The 16,215-nt window shown below is 58.7% G+C and overlaps 3 protein-coding genes and 1 long non-coding RNA gene across 11 annotated transcripts in view; 1 reads left to right on the forward strand and 3 right to left on the reverse strand.

The window, feature by feature from the left end:
* The window catches only part of PITPNM1 (phosphatidylinositol transfer protein membrane associated 1), a 14,569-nt gene extending 12,874 nt beyond the window's left edge, over nt 1-1,695 (reverse strand). Inside the window, exon 1 of one of the 3 annotated variants that reach the window (XM_040466080.1) lies at nt 1,566-1,695. In XM_040466080.1, coding sequence (XP_040322014.1) covers nt 1,566-1,569 — 4 coding nt within the window. In that variant the 5' untranslated portion in view covers nt 1,570-1,695. Of the gene's footprint in view, nt 1-756; nt 935-1,565 lie in introns of those variants that run through there. The other 2 variants (XM_040466079.1, XM_040466081.1) reach the window with 2 other exon arrangements.
* A 410-nt stretch (nt 1,696-2,105) lies between these two features.
* CDK2AP2 (cyclin dependent kinase 2 associated protein 2) lies at nt 2,106-4,285 on the reverse strand. Of its 2 annotated transcripts, none has more exons than XM_040466090.1 (4): nt 3,617-4,285; nt 3,219-3,319; nt 2,999-3,131; nt 2,106-2,630 (listed from the first exon to the last, which is right to left on the reverse strand). In XM_040466090.1, exons 1-4 carry the CDS (start codon nt 3,696-3,698, stop codon nt 2,563-2,565), a joined length of 384 nt encoding a protein of 127 aa, XP_040322024.1. In that variant the 5' UTR covers nt 3,699-4,285; the 3' UTR covers nt 2,106-2,562. The 2 variants fall into 2 exon arrangements, with proteins under 2 accessions (XP_040322024.1, XP_040322025.1); XM_040466091.1 differs by lacking the exon at nt 3,617-4,285 and adding an exon at nt 3,486-3,598.
* On the forward strand, nt 3,483-11,056 carry LOC121023887 (uncharacterized). The gene is made up of 4 exons (XR_005787534.1): nt 3,483-3,588; nt 5,044-5,448; nt 9,952-10,225; nt 10,739-11,056. It is a non-coding gene; the product is annotated as an uncharacterized LOC121023887 (long non-coding RNA).
* Nucleotides 10,522-15,558, reverse strand: CABP2 (calcium binding protein 2). 5 transcript variants are annotated; one of them, XM_040466086.1, is made up of 7 exons: nt 14,474-14,618; nt 13,712-13,912; nt 13,111-13,141; nt 12,139-12,273; nt 11,638-11,747; nt 11,377-11,524; nt 10,522-10,777 (listed from the first exon to the last, which is right to left on the reverse strand). In XM_040466086.1, exons 1-7 carry the CDS (start codon nt 14,528-14,530, stop codon nt 10,752-10,754), a joined length of 708 nt encoding a protein of 235 aa, XP_040322020.1. In that variant the 5' UTR covers nt 14,531-14,618; the 3' UTR covers nt 10,522-10,751. The 5 variants fall into 5 exon arrangements, with proteins under 5 accessions (XP_040322020.1, XP_040322019.1, XP_040322022.1 ...); XM_040466085.1 differs by having other exon boundaries at nt 12,043-12,273; XM_040466088.1 differs by lacking the exons at nt 13,712-13,912; nt 14,474-14,618 and adding an exon at nt 15,394-15,558.
* Nucleotides 15,559-16,215: the final 657 nt, after the last annotated feature.

The following is a 16,215-nucleotide window of genomic DNA, read 5'->3' on the forward strand; positions in this document are numbered from 1 at the left end:
CCCCGCCCGCCCGTCGCCATGGCAACCGCGCGCTGACGCGGGCCCCCCGGAGCGGCGGGCGCGGGCCGCCGGGCTAGCGGGCCGGCCGCGCCAGTGTCCTAAGCCCCCTGACACCGCATCCCTCGGGGACCCACCCCCGGGAGCGCCGGTGCCCTCCTTCCCGGCCCGCCTTCCACAACCGGCCCCTCGGGGCCCGCCCCCTGCATCCCTTTCCCCTAGTCGGTGGGGTCGCTTGCCCCCCACTCCCAGACATCCACCTAGAACCTTGTCCCCCGGGGTGTCTCCGCAGAGCAGCCCCGTGCGCCCCTCCTTGTAACGTCTGTCAGTGTCCTCCCACCCCCCCCCCGCGCCCCACCCCCCCGAACCTACCTTCCAGGACCAGATAACTAACCCCTCCGGCCCCCAGATCTGCCTTCCCCACTCTGCCCGGCAGCCCAGTCCTCGACTTCCCCGCCTCAGCATCCTTCCTGGACCCCCGGCACACGTCTGTGCAGCCACCCCATCATCCTTCCCGGGGTTGACCCCTCTTCGAGCTGAGGCAAGAGTCGCTCCGCTGGGTATCCCACGGGCCCCGACCCTGGGAGACCCGCTCCGCCCGCCCGCGCCCCGGTTCCGCTGCAGGCACCCCTCCCACCTCCCCACCTCGCACCCAGCGAGAGGGCGAGAGGCCCCATTGTCCCCACTTCCTTCTGCTCCCCGGCGTCCCCGTCCCCTGCCGCGCTCTTGGCCCGCCCGCCCGCCGACGTCCCGGCTCACCTCTAGTCTAGGGCGGGCGCCCCTCACCCCGTGCGGGCGGGGGCGGCCGGGCCGCGGGTCGGAGCCCGGAGCACCCCCAGCCCCAGCCTCGGGTTCCAGCGGTGGCCGGACCCTCTGAAGGCGCAGCGCGGGCCCATGGCCCCGACCTTCCTCCGGGTCCGCCCGCCGGCGCCCCTGCTGTCCCTCCCCGCCGCCCGCCGCGTCACGGCGGCCGCCCCGCCCCTTTCCTGGGCCCTGCTGTCCCTCCCCACTTCAGCGGGGTCCCGGCGGCCCCGCCCGCGGTGGAGGAGGGCGGCCCCTGCTTCCTTCCCCCAAGGCGGCAGGGGAAGAGGCAGTTCTCCAAATGCTGGCGCTTTTACTCCGTGTTCTCTGGGATCCCCTAAACACTTCCTATCTCCACCCTGGCCCAGCCCTCCTGTGTGCCTTGGAAATATGGCTGGACCCATCCCCATTCTTCCCAGCCCTCGAGCCCGGGACCCAGGGCAGGGGAGATGCCGCGCGGCCTCCGAAGTCTGAGGAGAGGCTGGTCTGAGACTTGCCTGTCCCTAGGGGGTGGCGTTCCAGCGCCCGGGGCCTCTAGGGTCATTCAGCTATACACTCAGGCATAGGACTGCAGTCACTCCGAAGCCGTGGTCTAGCCCCTGAATGGGGCCCCGTGGCTTTCCCCACTGATACCTTCCGGGTCCACAAGTCTGGCCAACCAGACCCTGGGCAAAGGCTGAGACTCCTGAGGGCTGGGCTCACGGGGCCACACCCAGCAGGCTAGAAGGTGCTGGGACAGTGGATGGCAGCACCGGGCTGGGTCTCACCCATTTCGGAAGGCAGTCCTCTCCCCTTGGCTCTGCTTCCCAGGTGCTGGGGGGAGGGAAGCAGCAGTGTCCCCTCTCCCCTGAGGAGTCAGGATGTGTTCAGAGCCTCTCATGGCTGACTCGGAGTTTAAGATGTTAGGGCATGAGGGCAGGCGACCGCCTGGCTCACATGAACTGACATTTCCACCCTGCCAGACATCACTGCCAATCCAGAAAAAGAAGCCTCTAGGCCCAGGCTGCCGACAGTGCCCTCCAGCTGCGGAGGCTGCCAAGGCCCTGCGCTGCCCCCTGGTGGCACCATGTGTAGGAGGGCAGGGCTCCCAGGTACTAAAGTTCAACCCTTTCCACAACTGGCAAGGCTGAGGGCAGGAGAAGGGCAAGGTCCCAACCCAAATCGACCGACAGCAAGGGCAAGGCCAGGCTGGGCTCAGCTGCCCTCTCTCTCCCACCACTGCACCGACCCTTTCCCCTCTGTAAGTCTCCTCTTTCCCAATTTCTGCCTGGCTTGGCAGAAGTACCAGACTCAGAAAGACTAAGAGATGAGAGAACAACTCCAAATTATCTTTTATTTATACAAAAAGGGCATATTTAGCAAAAGACACTGAAAAAAGAGTCGCTATGGCCCAGGAGATGAGGCAGGGAGGTGACAGGCCTTCGGAGGCCCTGCTAGGGGAGGAGTCTGGGAAAAGTGGTGAAAAGTCCTGGGTAAGTGCTGAGTGGTGGGGGCCACAGAAAGGAGAACGCTCCAGTTGGATCAACACTGTTGGCAGGTCATGGGTGGGACTCACAGTGACCTCGCTGCTAACTCTTGAAAGAGTCCCAGTTAGTGCTGTCGACTGGAGTGAGAGCCGCCCCCTGGTTCCTGGAGGGCACCCACCACGGGACACAGGACAGGAAGCCCAGGCTGGGAAGTGCAACTCGGGGTGAAGGCCAGGGAGAAGCAGGTGCTCTGCAGTGGCCGGGAAAGGTCCAGATTCGGAGGCGGAGTTGCGTCCTGTTACGTGCGGGCGTTCCGCTCTGTCTCTGCCAGGCACTCTCTGACTAGGGCCCGGGCATGGATGATGCCTGAGGTGGGGATGCGCAAGTGACGTAGAGCGACTCTCCACAGTCCCCCCCCCCCCCCCCCCAGAGAAAGACCCCTCCCTCTCTACCCCCTTTCCTTTCAGTAAAAAGGACAAGGACTATAATCTAACGAGGGGACTAATACGATTAGAGACGTGGCTAACCCTCAAACCTGCCTTGTTGAAATACAAATGCTCTGGTCCTTCCCCGAAAACGGACTCAATTTCAATTCAATTCAAAACACCTCTCTGGATGGTGATCCTGGCCCTTGTCTAGGCTTGGCTCAGGTGGCCTTCAGATGTCCTTCCCTTCCTCATGAAGGACTGTCCGGTGTTAGTCTCTTGACCAGGGCGGGTGAAGGCCTCACTTACCTCTCTTCAGACGCTCCATGGCGCTCTTGCTACCAGCATAGGTTGGCCGGATCTCTTTGCCCATCTCCTCTATGACCGACAGCAGGTCCGTGTAGGTGCTCTGGGAGCCCTGGGCGCCCGGTGGCTTCATTGCCTGTGTCAAAAGAGGACAGGGCGATGAACTCAGGCCCCGAGGGGACCTCCAGTCCCCATCCAGAGGCAGTCCCTCAGCCCCACTCACCTGCACATAACCCATGGAGGGCGGTCCGAAGTCGTTAAACAGGGGTCTGAAAGGGGCAGCGGCTCCCGGCACCGAGCCCGATGGCGATGGGACACTTCCGGCTGCAACATGCGCGAGTAAGAGGTCAGCGCGGGGCCAGGACGCCTCCTCCCAGCGTTCCAAGCCCCCGACCGGATTCGCCCGATTCCCTCCAAACGGATGCTTCACTTCAGGAGCTCAACTTCAGGGACAAACCCCTCCCCCTGCACTCCACCAACTAGCCCTTACGTGACCACGCCCACTTCACAGGCCAGCAAACTGAGGCTCAGCGAGGGTAGGCGGCAGGCCCAGTGTTGCAGAACTCAGGCCGTCTTCTCCACCACCCGGGCAGGTGAGCAGGGGTAGAGCTGGATCCTCACCTGTAGGGACCGGGGTGCCGGGCCCAGGGGTGCTGGAGCCGGGGGTACTGCTGGGGGCGGGGGCGATGGGTTTGTAGGACATCCCCAACTCTTGGGTGCGGCGGACGCCGGCCGGCCGCTCCTCCGGGGTTGGCTGCTTGGCCGCTCAGCCGCGCTCTGATTGGTAAACCGGCCGCACGCCCCTGGTAAATAGAGCCCAGGCCGGAAGGGTAGGCGGGCACGAACGCTCTCTCACTCCCTATTGGTGCGCGAAGATGTCACTCGAGCCTCCTCATTGGCCGAGACCGGCCCCAACAGGCCGCAACCGCTGCTGATTGGCCTCCGCCTTTCGGGGCTCGCACCTGTCTGCTCCGGATTGGGCGGTGGCTGACGCCCTACGCAATTGGCGAGTTCGCGGTCCAGGCCGGCGCGCTCTCAATCCGATTAGTCCCAAGGCCCGAGAGGCGGGGCCTCGGAAGCCGGGACCCCGGTCCGGTCCGCCGCGGTTCACGCGGAGGGGTCTCCCCGTGTGCGGACGCCGCCCTAACGCTTCACTCGCGCTGTTTTGCACGTCGGCTGCGCTCCGCCTGGTCTCGGTCCGGCTGGGGCTGTTATTGCTGCCGCCGCCACCACCGAACGCGCCTTTCTACCGCTCTGGGTGCCGGAGGACGCAGGGCTTTGACGTTCGGAGCCCTGCGTCTCACCCCGTGCGCTTTTACGTCACCTTTCACCGGTTCAACACCCTTTCCCCGGTCCGCGCATGCGCCCTCCTCCTAAAGCCTCCGTTTGTTCCTATGGCAACGGGTCCCTCACCAACGCTACCACCGCGCCTGTGCTTCTCATTTGCCTAGTGCTCAGGTCCAGGCTGGGTCTCAGGTCCGAGGGCAACCTCAGAGACCCCTCAACCTGGCCCCCCAGACCCCAAGCCGGTGCCTCATACTGACAATTAGCAGGAACAGCTCACCTCCGTTGACTACTCACTGCAGGTCGGGCCCTGTCCCAAACTGGTGAGGAGAGCATCGACTGGAGTTAAATAAGCTGATGGTTCGAATCTCACACTGCCCCCACAGGCGATTTCCTCCTGGGCAAGTTACTCACCTCGGCATGCTTGGGTTTCCCTGTCTTTTAAGAGGCGGACGCTAATAATAACTATCTTCTAGGGCTGTCGTGTGGACAAATGAATATTCATTCTCCTCTTTTCCATCCATTTCTCTATCCAGACCCCTCCCCTGAAATCTCATTCCTCATAACCCTATATCTTAGACTCTCCTCCAAACACTAACCCTTTCTCCCACGCTACTCTTCCTCAAAACTTTTCTGGCCTCGCGTACCCCTCATGTCCCGGGTCGGTAGATTTTCCTCATCTGCAGGACATTCGTTCGTTCATTCATTCATTCATTCATTCATTCATTCAACAGACATTTTTCTGACTCTATCCTTCGTCCCAGGCCTTGTGCTGGACACTGATGATATGGAAATGAACTGGCCATGGCTTCTGCCCTCAAGGAGCTCTTAGTCTCAAGGAGAGACGGACAGGGAAGCGAAGGCACACAGTATAGTACGACAATGGGAAGTCTGGTACAGGATGCATTGGAATTTGGAGGAAGGAGCCTGCTTGGTGACATCACAGAAGTCTTCCCAGAGGAAGTGGCATTCAATTGGCGAATGAGCAAATTAACTGTGATGTATCCATATAATGAACTATTATTCAGCAATAAAAGGAAATCATCTATCTCACCATGAAAAGACACGGAGCGGCATATTGCTAAGTGAAAGAAGCCAGTCTGAAAAAACCATGTACTGTAGGATTCCAATTGTAGGGCGTTCTGGAAAAAAGGAAACTTCTACATAAGGTAAACAAATGACTGGTTGCCAGGGGTGATGAGGGGTAGAATTAAGTAGCTGAACAAGGGATGTTTTAAATAATTGTTTAAAAGTTTGTGTATTTTTTTGTAATGTTCTTTCACATTAAAAATTTATTTTTTAGTGTTTATTTTTGAGAGACAGAACACAAGCGGGGGAGGGGCAGAGAGGGAGGAAGACACAGAATTCAAAGCAGGCTCCAGGCTCTGAGCTGTCAGCACAGAGCCCGATGCAGGGCTCGAACCCACGAACCGTGAGATCATGACCTGGGCGGAAGTCGGACGCCCAACCCACTGAGCCACCCAGGCACCCTGGACTTTTTTTTTTTTTAAAGTAGCCTTCAAACCCAGTTTGGAGCCCCATGCTGGGCTTGAACTCATGGCCCTGAGATCAAGACCAGAGCTGAGATCAACAGTGGGATGCTCAACTAACTGAGCCACCCAGTCACCCTGGGGATTTTTGTTTTTTTTTTTAAGGCATTGAGACTATTCTATATGATACCGTAATGGTGGATACAAGATATTAAGCATCTGTCGTAAAGAGTAAGCTTTATGCAAAATTTAAAAAATCATTTAGGAGGTCAGGGGATCCCAGGATGGAATGAAGAATGTGACAAAAGAGTCTAGCTGTTTTACAAATGTACGAGATGGCCTCACGGAAGGGACGGAGGACTAAGGTGCTAATCTGGAAATGAGTGGATCTGTGACAATGAAAGAGCACTGTCTAGTTGAAGTGGTTTCCTGTGGGGGTGTGGGTTGACAGTTTTAAAACCACAGTGCGCATACACGGGAATTGAAAAGTAAGTAAATGAACATGGATGATTTCTTATTTTTTGGACGAGAAGTTACTTGTAAGCAAGGGGAGGAGGCTAGCGTGATCCATGTGATAATGGGTCGGAAATAGGAGACATTAATATGAACTCGTGTTTAGCTCAATATAGATACAGTAGATTACATACAGAAATATTTAAAAATTGTATATACACAGATTAGTGTACATGCATATCTTCTCTATCAACTGAGAGAGCCTAGAAGCAATATAGCACCCAGATCTTGTTTTCTTTTTTTTTTTTTTTTTAATTTTTTTTTTAATGTTTATTTATTTTTAAGCAGAGAGGGGGTGGAGGGGCAGAGAGAGAGGGAGACACAGAATCCGAGGCAGGCTCCAGGCTGAGCTGTCAGCACAGAGCCTGATGCAGGGGTCAAACTCATAAACCACGAGATCATGACCTGAGCTAAAGTTGGATGCTTAACTGACTGAGCCATCCAGGCGCCCCCCAGATCTTGGTTTCTAATAGCATTCTCCAGTAAAGTGAACCAGCGTTCCTTGGAGAAAATGGCTAATTCTAAGCCTGGGGCAGAAAACAGACAAGATGATCCTGGAGCATCTTATACTGCTAGAAAGTAAGAAAATGCTGAAAAACGAATGAACGAACGAACAAACAAACCCAAACCCACCACACCCCCAAATCCCCAAACCCTCAATGCCACCATGATGGGGGTATTTCAAAGGGACACGGGAGCTAACTGAAAGGGCTCCCAATGGCCCAAACTGGAGGAATATGAACAACAAAACTTTTAAAAGTATTGGATTATAACTTGTATAAAATAAATATCTATGAGCCCTTACTGACATGCATTTCTATCTCTATTTCTATCTGTCTCATCTATCTCTACATCTGTGTCTAATGGTTGAATACGTAAAGGGAGAGAAGAGACAAATCTGTATAGAAGAATTCCAAGTAATTTATGTAGAGACTCTGTCCTTAATGAGGTGGACTGTAACCCCTCACCCCTTAAGTGTGGGCTATGCAGAGTAACTTTCTTCCAGAGAGTGTAGTACGTAATGGGAGAAAGAAAAAGTAATTTTGTAGTATAGAAACCTGACAAACACTACCTCAAGCCAGGTGATCAAGGTCAACATCAACAGTGAAGTCATGTTGATGCTACGTACCCTTGATATGATGGGATGAGAAGGGCACTTTACCTCTGTGGTCTTCCTCCTACAAACCCATAACCCCGGACTAATCATGAGGGGAACATCAGACAAATCCCAACTTAGGGACTTTCTATAAGATACCTGATCAGTGTTCCTTAAAACTGTCAAGATCAGAAAAATGAAACAACACAAGGGAAGCCTGAGAAACTATCACAACCAAGAGGAGTTTGAGGAGGCATGATGCCTAATGTTATGTGGTGCCCAGGGTGGCATTCTGGACAGCAAAAGGATAGTCGGGGAAAATTATGAAATCTGCATAGAATATGGACTTTAGTTAATAATTACGTGTCAGTGTTTATTAATGGCAGCAAATGGACCATTCTAACATAAGATATTAATAGAGCATGATGGTTAATTTTAAGTGCCAACGCGCCTGGGTCACAAATGGCCAGATGTTTGGCTAAATGTGACTTTTGGTGTGACTGTGAGGGTGTTTCTGGATGCAATTAACATCCACTGAATTGGAGGACTGAGTAAAGCAGATGGCCCTTCCCATGATGGGTGGGTGGGCCTTATCCGATCAGTTGAAGACCCAAATGGAGCACCAAGGCTGAGTAAGAGGGAACTTGGTCTGCTTGAGGGTCGAGGCAGGACATCTGTCTTCGAAATTTTGCTGGTCCTCAGTCCTTGAGGCTCAGACTGGAACTGAAACACCAGTTCCCCTGGCTCTCCACCTTGCTGACTGTCAACCTTGGGACTGCTCAGCACCTATAATCACCTGAGCCAATTCCTTACAATAAATAGCTACACACACACACACACACACACACACACACACACACACACACGTCTTCTATTGGTTCTGTTCTCTGGAGAACCTTGCCCAAGCTGGCTGTGGTGGATTGTATACAGGAACTCCCTGTGGTATCTTCAAGATACTTCTGTAAGCCTAGAACTGTTCTAAATAAGTGGAGGTAATATCTTGATGTGGGTGATGGTTCCCTGAGTGCACACACATATAAAAATTCATTGAGCTGTACATGTAAGGTTTATACACCTCATTGAATTCTATAGTCAGCAGTCAAACTATTTAAAGTGGACTCTTTGGGGTGCCTGGGTGGCTCAGTCGGCTGAGTGTCTGACTCTTGATTTCGGCTCAGGTCCTGATCCCCGGGTCGTGGGATGGAGCCCTGAGTCTGGTTCCATGCTGAGTGTGAAGCCTGCTTGGGATTCTCTCTCCCTCTCCCTTTGCCCCTTTCTCCCACTCACTCTCTTAAAAAAAAAAAAAAAAAAAAAAATCAATAAAATGGACTCAATGTAAGTCTGACTTTACAGTTTCTTTTGGAAACCCAGAAGATCTCTTAGCTCCGGCCTGCTCCAGCTGGCCACAGCCCACGGGGTTGGGGGGCAGGTGCCCCCACTAAGCGGAGAAGGGCAGTCTCTGCCCGCTCACTGTTTCTTCCCGGCCCTGGGCCCTGCTCCAGCGATTACTCTGTTGGGACTTTCTGGGCCAGCAGCTTTTGGGGGGTAGGAAGGCATATAGGAGATTTGGAGGAGCTGTGGGCACTTTGGGGGGCCAGCAGATACACGGCGGCCAATTATCACCATCCCATCGCCATCCCCTCCCCCTCCCCCCGCCCCAACCACAGAGCCTGCCAGGCCGGGAGCCCCGCGGGCAACGTCCGTCACCACCCCCAGCCCCTGCAGAGGGGACAGACGATGCCATTTGTGACAGCAGGTGGAGGGGAGGGTGGTGGCGGGGGGGGGGGGGGGGTGGGTGTGTGGTGGCAGGGAGCGGGGGGTGGGCCCGAGCCCCCAGGGAAGCTCTGGGGCTGGGGCGGCTCCTTCTCATCCCCAGGCCTGCCAGACTGGCAGGAGAGATCCCCTAATTGAGAATTAGGGATTAATTGGGATCTGCCGGGCGAGTGGTGCTGAGACCGCTGCGGCCAGCCCCGGCACCTCGGTGTCCAGGCTCTGGGCTGGGCAGGGCGCGGGTGGCCCCCTGCCCTCTCCGTCCCAAAGCCATCTTGTCGGCAGCAGCGATGGTGACGACCAGGTGGGGGCGCTGTAAGCTCCCTCCCCTTCTCGACCAAAAGGTCAAGGCTCCCTCCTGGCAGGTAGGAACAGCCGTGGGTCAGGCAGTGCTCTGCGAGGCAAACCTTTGCTGCAGTTAGCGGAGGCCAGGGCCCGGCTCCACGGTGACTCGAGGCACCGGCTTGTTGGGGCTGTGATTTTAGAGTCCCGGGGCCTGGCTGTAAGTCCCACCTCGGCTTCGTCCTAACTGTGTGTGATTCTATGCCAGCCCTCATCCTCCCAGAGCCTCCTGGTGCTTGAAGAAGCGGCTGGATTAATCTGGGGGCGATGGGGGCGGGGGCGGGGGAAGGGGTGTCATGGCCAGTTCCTGAACAGAAGTGTGGCAAAACGCAAGTAACGCTTTAGAAAGAATAATCTGGCAGCACGTGCTGCATGGACTGGGCCGGGAGAGACCGCGGTGGGGCCGTGTGACCGCTAGCAAGGTTGCTTAGACTCAGCATCTTGGTTTCCTCCGTTTGCAGAATGGGGCTCTAAGGACCACGGCAGCGCTGGAGCGAGGGGACGTGTCGTTTGGGTCCCCCCCCCCGGAAGCAGACGCTGAGGTGAAGTCAGGAATGCAAGAGAGAGAGGGCGAGGAAGCGGGCTTGGGCAGGAGAGCCTCTGGGCAGACGCCGACCTGGCCCCTGCCGTGCTCGGGCGTTTGAGGCGGGAACCCCAAAGCTGATGTGTATCCGAAGGGGCCCGTCTGTCACTCACTCCTCCCAGCTGACCTTCCAGCTCTTTCTCCCTCCCAGAGTACGTGAGGTTGGCCTGGGAAAAGCCCTCACTCCCTTGTGCTACCCTCTGTTGTAACCCCGGCCCTGACGGGAGCCCTTTTGCGGGATGAGGGGCCAGTGCACATCCCAGCTCTGGGAGAAGCAGGTGGCATTTACTCATCTAGGGACATTTCCTGATACTGGCTCTGGGAGGGGCCCAGAATCCAGAAAGGGCCCCTGCCCACCTGGAGTTCACGGTCGAGGGATCTTACAACTTTTGGGGGGCCAAACACTGGGTCCTGCAGGGTAAACAAATGAGAAGCAGAAGCCATCCCCTCAGGCTCCAAGACACTTTACTCTCAGAGAGACAGGGACGGGCAGTGGGGCTTGGTGGGGAAGCAGGGGTGAGGGTGAGGGCGGGACAGGGTGTTGCCCACAGGCAGGGTAGGGAGGCGGTAGGGGGGGTGGGGGAGGGTCAGCTGGAAGCAGAGGCTTTCCGGGCACACGCTGGCAGGCAGTGGCTGTGGTCCCAAGTCCCGTCTCCTGCCTCCAGCTTCCGTGCAGACTCAGCGAGACATCATTCGCACAAACTCTGCCAGGACAAAGCCAAGGTTGCGGGTCTGCAGTCTGGACCCCAGTAGGGGTGGGACCAATATATTGGCCTTGAGGTGGGAGGAGGTGTGGTCCAGGGCAGAGCCCACAAGGGAGTCTTCTGGATCTGGGGAACGGGCCCCCAGGCGAAGAAGAGGGGCTTTGCTTTATGGACAAAACAAAACGAAACGAAACAGAGAAACCGCAGCAACGACAAGACCCCCCAAACCTCGTAACTGAACCTGTTTTCCTCTTTGCTTTGGCTGCTAGGAAGCTCAGGAACAACTCTGGGAGGATTTCTACATACTGATTTTCCTTGGCTTCCTGTCATTATTTAACCCTGGTTTTCCCCCTGGGGCAACGCGGCCTAGAGGAAGAACGAGGTTCTGGTCAACCCGCCTGGCTTCCCATCTCGGCCACATCCGCATCTTTGGCCAAGCACTCCCGCCTTCCTAAGAGCTGACTGTCTTGTCCTGCTTCCGGGGAGAGGGCACAGAGTGCCTAGCGCACGGCGCCGATGCCCCTTTGGTCATTCCCTTGAGCTCTTAAAAACCTCCGGGGGTTGTGCTGGCGCTAAGCGTGGAGGGCAGTGGGCGGTACCTTCAAAGTCCACCAGGCCGTCCCCGTTGAGGTCAATGTCGTGGAGGACCTCGTCCACCTCCCGCTGGCTGAGGCGCTCCCCCAGCAGGGCCTTGAGGGCTGCCCGCAGCTCACCCAAGCTGATGCGGCCATCCCCGTTGGTGTCGAACTGTGGCGGCGTGGGTCGAGGCGTTGAGTCCCCGGCCAAACCGCGCATTCACTCAGCCCTCCGTCACGGCAGACCCGAAGCCCCTGCCCTCCCTCCAGCCCCAGGGGCCGCACCTCCCGAAAGGCATCTCGAAGCTCCCTGACGCCGATCATGTCTGCCGTCTCCGCCAGCAGCTTGGGGCCCATCAGCTCAACGAAGTCCTCAAAGTCCACCTTCCCGCCACCTGGGGGCCGTACCTGTCAGGGACCCCAGGCAACCAGAGACCCCTGCCCGGCCCCGGCCCTCCCCTGCCCTCCTCTCCTGGCCCGTGTCCCTCTCCCCTGCTCCACTAAATGGGTCCTTCCCTCTCGCGGGGCCCCATAGGCTGGATCATCTGCTCAGTTTTCTCATCTAAAAAGTGGGGATAACGGTCCTTCCCCGCCCCCCCCCCCCCCCACCTTGTAGGGCGATGGGGAGATTCTTCAGAGGCAGAGCAAGTGCCTTGAGAATGACCAGGGTCCCCGGCTCTGGGGGCCAACCTGTGGAGGCATCTCTCTTCCCTGGGCCGCCCAGCTGCTCAAGCCATGGCCATGGCCCCCGGAGAACTGGGCTTGGGGCAGGTCTGAGGCACATACTGATTTGCTGTGAAATCTCGATGAGTTCCATCTCAGTGGGCATGTAGCCCAGGGTCCGCATGCAGGCGCCCAGCTCCCGGTAGCCGATGTAGCCGTCACGGTCTCGGTCAAACTCCTGGAAGGCGATCTGCAGCTCTGCCGGGCAGGGTGGGGTCAGTCCTTCCCACTCGCCCCCCCGGACCCCAGCCTGGACCAGCACACCCTTCCTTCGTCCTTTGGTCGAATCATTTCCTCCTTGTAAACATCAGTTTCTCTTTGCTGTCTCAGGGCCTTTGCATGTGCTAGTTCTTTAATTCGTTCTTTCAACAAATATTTAAGGAGCATCTACTATGTGCCAAGCTCTGCTCTAGGTAGTGGGGATAAGGCAGGAAGGAAGGAAGGAAGGAAGAAGGAAGGAAGGAAGGAAGGAAGGAAGGAAGGAAGGAAGGAGGAAGGAAACAATCCCTAACCTCATGGAGCTCATGGAGCTCACATTCTGGAACACTCTTCCCTCTTCTGGTCTTCGGGTCACCTGCCCAAGAAAGTCTTCTGTCTAAATTCAGTCCCCTCCAGCCCATTTGTTCATTTCTTTGCCAGCGCTTAGCATCGTTTGTACTTGTTGACTCATTGACATCTGGGGCCCCCCCCCCCCCCCGAGGACATGGGCTGTATCTGTCTAGTTTGCCACACTCCCTGTGCCCAGCACAGGGCCAGGCACGCAGTAGGCACCCAGGAGGCGTTTGCTCAATGAACAAACATAAAAGGGAAGTGAGACCCACCTGGCGAATGAGACCTGGGGACTGACAGCTGGGGGCTCTGTCAACCCCTCCCCGTTCGGTCTCGTCCCCATCTCTCTGTGATCTCCTGCAGCCCTTCTCTTGCCCCTAGTTCCTTCCCGGTGGAGACCACCGAGGCCCCACCCAGTGTCCCCACCCTGTGCGCTCCACCCTTTGTCCACCCCTCTGGGGACTAGTCTTTTCCAAAACGCTTTACCTTCGATCTCCTCTGGCCGCAGCTCCCGGTCCTGGAGGGGGGGTGGCGCACAGAGAGGTTAAGAATCCCCTGGACCACCCTGACACCTGCACCCCTTCCTCTTGTTCTTTGGGGCTCCCCAGTAAGCACCCCCAACATGCACGGGCAGGGCCTAGGTCATCTGACACTGCTCAGAGCTGGTGGCTACCACTGCTGGCCTGGGCATCTTGGGCCGCCCCTTCCCTGCCCCCTGCCCAGACCTCTGCCCACCTCCTGCCCCTCCCCTTGCAGAGGTCACAGAGCTCCATTTGCCAGAGGTGGATCTGAGGTCGGGCAGAGCCTCAGACGTGGCCCTGGGGACCTCCCGTGTGTCTCTCTTGTTCTCTCTCTCAGAGGCCCTGCCGCCTCCCTGCCCACCCCCTGGGTGGCTGTCTTTTAGGTTCTCTGTTCCCTCTCCTCTCTCTTTCCTGGTGGGTCTCCTTGGGTCTCCCCGCTGTTTGATCCCCTTGATGTTTTCTCCACTCTTCTCTGTCCCACCCCCTGGATCTGTGTGCCTTTGCTCCAAAGACCCCACTCAAGGAGAGGCAGAGAGGAGGCAAAGGCAGGGGCTTGCCATACATACGAGCTGGGTGGCCGCGATGCTGGGCCGCAGGAAGATGCAGGCGGGCCCCACCAGGCTGCTGAGCACCGAGTAACCCTGGATGCCCGGCCCAGGGTCCCCCTGCTCCTCGGGGCCGGGGCCGGGGCCGGGGCCGGGGCCGGGGCCGGGGCCGGGGCTGTGGTGGGAGCGCCCTGGGGAGGAGCTGGGCCACTGCCAGCGCTCCTGCGGCAGAGCCAGCTATGAGCTGGGGCGGCGGCCCCTCCACCCTCATTCACCAGCCTCTCCCATCTTTGGAACCGGGCACAGGAGAGCGGGGGCCTTCACCCGTCAATACTCTAGGCCGGAAGGGTCCACCCCCTTACCGTTCAACTGGGCAAACCGAGGCCCCCGAAAAGGCAAGGGACTGGACCAAGGTTGCTCAGAAAGCCGGTGGCAGAATGGGACCTTCAGCTCCAGCTCTGTACCTCCTGTCTCTGACTGGCAGAGAGCAGGAAGAGCGGCCGGCACAGGGCAGCTGGATGGGCACCCGGGGGGCCGAATGAGCTCGGCGGGAAGGCCCGGGGGTCCGTGGGAGCCAGGACCGCAAGGGGCCGGAGTCTGGGGCCTTCCCCCGGGGAAATCTTGATTGGTCTAGGGTGGTGGGAACCACCCCCTCCACCCGCCTGCCCTGCTCTACCTCTAACCCCAGCCCGGCCCTCACACAGGAGTCTGCCCACCCCACCTGACCCTTCCAGGCTCCAGCCCAGCCTCCTGGCCTTGGCTTCTCCCCCTTAGCCGTCCTACCTTAGGCCCCCGATGTCGAGGCCGTTTGGCACAGTTTCCCATGGGCTCCTGAACCATGCCAGGCCTGGAGTCCTGGGGGCGGCCCAGGGCTGAGCCTCAGCGGATGCTGTGGGCTCCTGTCTGCCCCCAGCTGTCCCCAGTGAGAGCCTGGGAGCATTGCAGGGGATTTTCCTAGGGTTTCGCGGGGAAGATTGGGAGCGGGTGGGCAGGCGGGGAGCCCTGGGCCCGGGGGCTTGGGTCCTAATCCAGGATTATCTCTGAGCATCCCTGCTGGTGAGGGGGGCCACTCAGGAGCCAAGGCCCCCTGGAAGGCACAGCCTCCCTGCGCTCACTCTGAGGGTCTTCTGGGCACCTCCTCTCCAGCACTTTCTCTCCCAACCCCGACCCCTGGTCTCCCCCAATTAGGAGAGACTTAATGTCTTCAGAAGCAGGGCCCGGACACGGGAGGAGGAAACCAGGTGCCCAGGGTGCCAGGGCGGGCTGGGGCACCTCTCCCCTCAGAATGGTGGTATGAACTCGGCAGGCCCTGCCCCTACCGCCTGTCCTGAGAGGAGGCCGTCTTGGCCCGGTCCAGAAAGCTCCTGACCCTCCGGGCCAGGGCCCTTGCTCTTACCTTAGAGCCCCTGGCCAGCCTGCCCGCCCTCGGCACCTCTGCCTGGACCAGCCCCCCGACCCTGTACTCAGGTGAAGAGCGGAAGGGAGACAGCTCTGGGTGCTGTGGGCTGGACGCGGGCTTCGGTGAGGGCAGAGGTGGGGAGAGACGCCAGCCTCCGTCCTGGGCAGCTGACTGAGTCTGCCTCCCACCTGCACGTCCCGGGGCTCCTCCCTGAGCTCTCCCCTGGGTCTGTCCTACAGGGTCCCGGTTGCGGCGGGGGATCCCCGCGGCTCCCTCTGGTGCCCCACACCCCTGTCCCCTTTACCTGCCCGTAGGCTGCCTGCACCCGGGCCTCCAGTTCCTTGAGGAGTGCCCGCCGCCCGTTGGCTGCTGGGCTGGCAGGGGCCCGGCTGGGCCCTGGGGAGCCCTCAGGGGGGCTGGGGTCCCCCGCGGGGAGACTGCCATCTGCCTGGCCCTGGGGAAGGGCCATGGAGACCAAGGCTGGGCGCCTCCTCTTCCCACTCTGGTCGCCCCGTTCCTGCGGGAGGGTGGCTGAGTGGGCAGCTGTGGGTGCGGTCCCCACAGGCTCCCGGGTACTTTCCCCTGTCCCTCTCTCCACAGGCTGGTAGGGCTCTCCCCGTGCTGCTCACCCAAGTCCTAGCCTCCCCCAACCCACCGGTCTCCAGCCCCATGCTGGCCACGGACTACCTTGCAGAGCCCTGGTCACCTGGTCACCTGCCCTTCCTGGCTTATGGTCTCCCCCCCGCCCCCCCACCATTTGGGTCTTGCTCGCTGCCCCTCTCTGCCCATCTCTCTGCGTCTGTCTCACCCACGGCCCCTTGCCAGCCCCCCTGCACTCTGCTGACATTTGCCCTGCTGTCTCTGGGGGTCTCTCTGACCTCTCATACCCATCTCTGTCACTCCCTCCCTCTGCTCCGTTGGTCCATCTGTCTGTCTGTCCATCCTTGCTCTTCCTATTTTCCCTGCCCGCACCGCCCCCCCCCCCGGGATGGGGTCGTGGGTTCTGGAAAGACAGCACCCCCCCCCACCATCCTGGCCCCAGACGCCCCCCCTTCTCCCTACCCAGAGCCCCAGAGCAGCTCTGAGCTTCCCCGCCTCCTGCCAGCACCTCTCACCTACCTTCTGC

This window comes from Herpailurus yagouaroundi, unplaced genomic scaffold, assembly GCF_014898765.1.
Source record: "Herpailurus yagouaroundi ecotype Mexico unplaced genomic scaffold, PumYag 569, whole genome shotgun sequence".
Lineage (NCBI taxonomy): Eukaryota > Metazoa > Chordata > Mammalia > Carnivora > Felidae > Herpailurus > Herpailurus yagouaroundi.